The sequence below is a fragment of the Eurytemora carolleeae genome, unplaced genomic scaffold, assembly GCF_000591075.1.
Source record: "Eurytemora carolleeae unplaced genomic scaffold, Eaff_2.0 scaffold7, whole genome shotgun sequence".
Taxonomy (NCBI): Eukaryota; Metazoa; Arthropoda; class Copepoda; order Calanoida; family Temoridae; genus Eurytemora; species Eurytemora carolleeae.
The window spans coordinates 515,943-522,821 of record NW_019396407.1 but is presented as its reverse complement, the minus strand read 5'-3'; the positions used below and the strand labels follow the sequence as shown (position 1 = coordinate 522,821).

General features: G+C 31.4%; 1 protein-coding gene across 1 annotated transcript in view; it reads right to left on the bottom strand.

Moving 5' to 3' along the window:
* The window catches only part of LOC111702673 (voltage-dependent calcium channel type A subunit alpha-1-like), a 98,851-nt gene that overhangs the window by 76,960 nt on the left and 15,012 nt on the right, over positions 1-6,879 (bottom strand). Inside the window, 1 exon segment of the mRNA XM_023474427.1 lies at positions 2,883-2,949. Coding sequence (XP_023330195.1) covers positions 2,883-2,949 — 67 coding nt within the window.

Below are 6,879 nucleotides of genomic sequence, written 5' to 3'. Positions count from 1 at the left end.
AGTGAATGTGGAACTGTACTGTTTAAAACCTGTTCTTCAAGTATTGGAACGATATAATTTAGTGAATGTGGAACTGTACTGTTTAAAACCTGTTCTTCAAGTATTGGAACGATATAATTTAGTGAATGTGGAACAATCGGTACTGTTTAAAACCTGTTCTTCAAGTATTGGAATAATATAATTTAGTGAATGTGGAACAATCGGTACTGTTTAAAACGCTCTTGAATTATTAACGTTAAAAATCAAGAATGTCCAGGGGAAATTGACACAAAACAGTGACGCCCCCTCATCTTACAGGGAAGGACTCCCCCATTAAACAGCCAGATCTGAGGAGGGGGCCTCAGGGGGGGGGGGTAATGTTCTAAACCAGGATATTATAGCAAACCTAATAAACATAAACAATGCATTCAAATGAAACAAAATGCATCTAAATGCATTCTAATAAAAGAGCACAATGATCAAGGGGGCATGGCTAGGGTCCTGGGGGACAATGCCCTGGCCCCCATCAAATTTACATTTTTGTATTTAAATCAACAGATGGCCCAAGGGGGGAGGATTAAAGTGGTAGTGGGGGAGGCAGATAATCTGAGATAAGCGGTTATTTTTAGCTGTTCCGCCTCTTATATTTATGTAAACAAATTCTCGAAGATGTCAGTGAATCAGACCATTATACCCATATTTACATTATGAAGTGTGTGTACAAAGAACTGGAAAAAGAAAAAGTTTTTCCTAAAAACATCATAAAAATCTCTAAAAAAATATCTTAAGCAGTTTTGGTTTTCTTAGTTTTTAAACTATAAAAAAAAATAACGAGATGTTTTTATCAAATTTAATTAATGACATTTTACTTTAAAAAATTAATTCAACAGTGAGGTTTTTTGTAAGCGTTTCAGCTGAAAAATGTGAAATTTTTTACATAGAAACTAGGTTGGAAACACAGCGTTGCCCAGAGTCATAGTTAGTCCCACTGTTTACCCGCTCTTTGTTATAAATTATGGCTTTAGATATTTTTACCTATTTAAGTCGACCCACTCAAAGTAAAATCTCAAATCCAAGTTAAAAACATTCCCTTGGTTCTCCCGAGCTCTCAAATCAAAATTTGAGGCAATTTTGTCCAAGGGTTCATGAGTTATAATTGGACATCCAAACAAACAGACAAACAGTTGTAATAAATATTGTAATAAATCCCATAATTATTGTACCTTAACACAGAATGCTATATACTTTGGAGAAAAAAACTCAGCGGGAGCGGTTGAACCAGCGGTTGAGATCTAGCCTAGACTCTACGCAGTTCAGAATAAGAAATGCTAAATCTTAAAAAATCTGCCAGTCTTAATNCTGTCTAAAATAGCGTAGACGGCTTTTACGCCTTTATAGTCTAACATAAAAGCATTTTTATAATAAATACAAAAAAAGGTTTGTTGTTGAAAACAAAAAAGTTGCTGAAAAATCTGAAAACAGTTGAAAGCAAAAAAGTTTCTGAAAAATCTTAAAATTAGCGGTTGAAAGTTAAATAGTTGCAAAAAATCTTTAAACCAGCGGTTGAAAGCAAAAAAATTGCTGAAATATCTTGAAACCAGCAGTTGAAAGTAAAAAAGTTCTGAAAAATCTGAAAACCGGCGGTTACAAGCAAAAAAGTTGCTGAAAATTCTTTAAACCAGCAGTTGAAAGCAAAAAAGTTGCTGAAAAATCTTAAAATCAGCGGTTGAAAGTTAAAAAGTTGCCAAATATCTTTAAACCAGCGGTTAAAAGCAAAAAGTTGTTGAAATATCTTTAAACCAGCGGTTGAAAGTAAAAAAATTCTGAAAGATCTGAAAACCGGCGGTTACAAGCAAAAAAGTTGCTGAAAAATCTGAAAAACAGCAGTTGAAATCAAAAAAGTTGCTGAAAAATCTGAAAACAGTTGAAAGCAAAAAAGTTGTTGAAAAATCTTTAAAACAGTGGTTTAAAGCAAAAAGTTGCTTAAAAAGCTGAAAACCAGCAGTTGAAAGCAAAAAAGTTGCTAAAAAATCAGAAAACGTTATTCATGAAAAATTATATTTCATTTGTTAAAAAAATGCGATTTAGCGTTTGAACAAATTGTAAATTTCTTCTTAATTTCTTAATCTGAACTGCGTAGAGTCTAGACTAGATCTCAACCGCTGGTTCAACCGCTCCCGCTGAGTTTTTTTCTCCAAAGTATATAGCATTCCTTAACAAACCTAGATATATTACGTTGTACTTTAATATGCTTGTAAATAACTATGTAAAATCTTTATTGCGATTAATCTAACTACGCTTGTAAATAACAATGTAAAACTTTCAATTACGCTCATAAACTTAACCTGTATCATAGAACTCAAAATAAAAGTTAGTTGGAATAAAACTCTGCTTAATTACGATACTAGAGTAATTGTTCCTCATTTAGCGAAGGAGAGGGACCTGAGTCATATCTTGAAAGATAGATTATTATCATTATTAAAAGACAACCCGTCATTCAGTGAAGTAGGGGTCGGCGCTCCTCTCCTACCTAGACTAGGAAACACAGTGAGTTGTATCTTAAATGTTAGAAAAGCTACTTTCGTAGTTGTATCTTGTAAGACAGATACCTAAGAATATAGAGAGAGTCCTATTCGGATTGATATTGATTAAAGTATTACTGAGGAACCTTGAGATTGAGGTGTATTTGAACGATACACATAAAAGAATACAGAGAGAGTCGCATCCGGATTGACATTGACTAAAGTTTTATTGAGGAACCAGGCGTTCGAGATTGAGTTGTAAGTATCTGTACGATAGATGCTTGAGGATTTAGAAGGTTATACCTGGATTGGTACTGATCGAAAAGCATTTGTTGGAGTACGGCATTTGTTACATTTATTACATCTATGTTTGGTTTTTACCTAAAGCAAGAATTTTAAGCGAGGCTTCCACTGTGAATATACCGAGGAAGTACTGCTCTGTTGCCTCCTAAACAATTTTAGAAATTTAAAAATTTAATTTTAAAACAAATAATTTTAAATTAATTATAAGATACTATTTATCACGTCGACATACTAATAAAAATACAATTTTTTCATAAAATAATAGAAGAAAAAAATGAGTTTTTGCCACAAACTCAGGTTTTCTAATCCCGATATCTATGCAACCTGAATCTGATGCTGTTGACCTTAATGTCAAACTATGATTTCTCTGAGATTAAATAGTCTAAGTTTGAAATATCAAAGGTTTACAGCATCAAGTTGCAATTAGAAAATAAACGATTGGGCAAATTGTAAGGGGAAATTTTTAACAGGGATGTTTTTTTTGTATTGCTGTCTGTCAAATTTTAAAAAGCTATAATGACTGTTTACTTGTTTTTAATTTTGTTGCAAATTTGCAAATTATTAAATCATGAGCAGAATAATAAAATAGAATATTATTCGAAAATCAAAATTCAACAATTCTGTGATTGAATTATGTGAAAAGTTTTTTAAAAAATTTATTTTCATTTAAACATGAAGATTTTTTATAAACACTGCATCCAACTTTTTAACATGATATACTTTAACAAGTTTTCATGATTCGAAAATTAAAAGTTAAAACTAACATAGAGTGGAAATATTTATCTTTTAAACTTTGACAAAATCAACTGAGAAAATTTTCTTTCTGAACCACAAAGTCAGTTTGATATGGTAAATGCTAGGGCTGGGCGCTGTTCTTGGGGAACGATCGTTCTATCACGGGAACGAAAAGAACTGAACGATTTAAAAAAAAAAGTAGGAAGGCAAGGCCTAGGCATCGTTCCTGTGTATTAATCATTCATTAACAGGAACGAATGGAACGGAATTGAACGAAACGGAAAGATTAAAAATAAATAGAAACAACCCCCAGCCATAGCAAGAAAATATTTTCGTGTGATTCTTCAAATATTCCCATTGTTGGAAGAACAAACGCCACTAAGCTCAAAGATGTTCCTAAAACCCAGAATTATCAAAACTTGTAGCGAATATTTCTCCTTAGTTTTGAACATCTCATTAAATATCTATTGTCTTAAATATTCTTGAAAATAAGCTGTTTCAGACCATTTTTCAATTTCAAAGTAAAAATAAGCATTTGCACAATTCAACGGAACGCACTGTACTTTTCCTTTCCATCTTTTATAGATAATAACGTTGCAGCTTGCAGCTAAACTTGGATAATTCTTGAGATAAAGATAATAGTTTAAAGATCCTAATCCTTACCTTTGCAACCTGATATTATTTCTAACTTTTCAAAATTTAGCAGAACTCATAATTTGAAATGACTCAGAGGTTGTAATTCTCATAAATCCCTTTTTAACAATCTTTGTGGTTTGCTGCAAAACTTGATTTCCTTCTTATTTCCATCTTATTATATTAGGAATGAGGACAAATTGATCAATTTATTTATTTTAATTTGTAAAAAAAGAGCCATAATTTTATTTACAGTTTCCGAGTTCTATGTGTGTGTCCCATCATGCATTTTATATTTATACTGATAACATTTTTGATATATTATTTGTTTGTGTACAGGCCCCAGGCCAATTTTTGACCAAAGCATAGATGCTGGTGCCAAGCATCACAGGTTTATTCTTGGAGCCAACATGACAATGTGAATACATGAATAAATGAATACAGGAAAAGGTTTAGAATTCATTTTATTGTGTTCAAGCTGTTAAACAGTTTTACAAGTGTTATAATCCTAAAACGGTGTTTTCACTGAATATTATTAAAATCTTTTTTTAGGAGTCAAATTTTTTTATTTAAGTGCATTTTCAAAATAAATGAAGGGCCTTTTTTATTCTACTGGTTATTTTTTGTTGGGCGCAAAACTTCTTAATTTTAGAGTAATATCTTTAAAAAAATAGCGGCATTTTTTTTTAGATAGAGCTGTAAATTTTAAAGTTGGGTGTATTTATCTAGGTGCAAAATTAAAATAATTGGTGGCATTCTAAAAAACTAAAGGTTACAAATGATGAAAAAGTGGACTTTAAGTCTGGTGGGAGAATTTGAATAAGAATGTGTGAGTGTAATTTTAAAAATCCAATTTGGGGGAATTTTTCAAAGAAACTGCAAAAATAAATAGAATCTGAGCTTATATTGAAAAATTTTATAGTGGAATTTGACTTTGTTTTGAGAGTTGGAGGCATAAATGAGTGTGGGTTTAAAATAAAAATAATTGTGGCGGCATATTTTTTCAAATTTTCCAGAAAATTAGCTATTTGTGGAGCTATATGGAACCCTGTTAAGGACTTCTTCCGCCCCCCTAGTTGCGCGTCTGTAGTGAGTATAGTGTATATTTTACAATAAATTTTCTGTATATATATTTAAACTTTACAGCCCGTCAGAAAAATGCTTATTAAATTGCTTCAGCTTTTATCATATGGTTGCAATTTGACTTTTTTAATTTAAGCAGTATTTAAGATTTATAGCACAAAAATTAGGGTAGTTTAAAGTTTGTAAAAAATTAATTTAGACTTTGTGCAAAGTAGAAGAAAACTTTTCTTTGCTTCAATCACATCTGTATATTTTGAAAAGTTAGAATAACATATATCAAAGACACTGATTGACTTCCTATATCAATCTCTATTTGCAACCTGATGATAAAAAACGTTGAATAATTAAAAGTTTGATTGTTTGATTCAGCTGAATTATAGAAAACATAAAAGGTTTATAATATTTTGAAACCCTCTCATGAAACCATGATGAAACTGTTACAACTTCCTTTATGCTACAAAAGTGATTCATACATCCAAAAATTGCAGCTCTAAATATACAAAGATGTATGTTTATAATAAACATATATTATGCAACTTCTGGTAGACATGTTATCCATCTTCTATCTTCTATCTTATATTTACACAATCTTTATATTGGCTCAGTATAAGTCTTCATGGCTGGAAATTAATATAGTTTGTTTTTATCTTACTGACAGAAACTATCTCAAGATCTGATGAGGGTCAACCTAGACCTAAATATGTTTTCAAAACATCTCCTTTTTTCTCTCTACAGATGTTTGGTCCATCACCATCACCGACATTTTTAATACAGTGATACCCATTAAACAATTGACAAATTGTCGTTTTTCTTTGTCTTTTTATTACATTTCATTTCAAATACCACTAGAGATTTTGTACGTGAAATATTTATATCTAAGAACTAGCTTGGGAAACCAGCTTTGCATGGCAGAATTGTCATAATAAGAGTATTTTTGGAGACCCTCTTTCATCGGAGACCCCATAGGTTCATTGGAAATCCCGAGCTTTTTATCTAAGATCCCCATATATACATTGGCGACCCTGGGGGGTCACCGATAATACTCTAATGATAATGAATTCTTTCTTATAGCAGAGATCCATTATGCAATTTTTTACTCCAATGCAACTTAAGAATTTTCCCGCGAATATGATATTTATAAGAGTTTAAATGATTTTTTAATGAAAAATATTGCCTTTATTTGTGCAGAAGATTTTCTTGTGTAAAATTCAACTTTCTCCAAGAATTACATTAAAACTGATAGTTCCTTCTTTTCTTAAGAGTTTCAAGGTTGTTTTCAACATACATTTTAGAGAAAAGAATATCTTAAAGGAAGTTCGTTTAATGCACAGCAAACTATCAGGTCCTACCTAGACTTGGTAGCTCTGTCCTAATATGGTAGTTTTTCCCAAATCTTGGTAGCTTTGTCCTAATATAAATAGCTTTGTCCGAATAATAATAACTTTGTTCTAACTTTGGTAGCTTAGTCCTAATATAGATAGCCTACTCCTAATAATTGTACCTTTTTCTTAATATTGGTAGCTTTGTTCTAATATTTGTCCTTATAATTAGTCCGTATTTTGTTGGCAGAAGGAGAAGAAGAAGAAGAAGAAGAAGAAGAAGAAGAAGAAGAAAATGAAGAAGA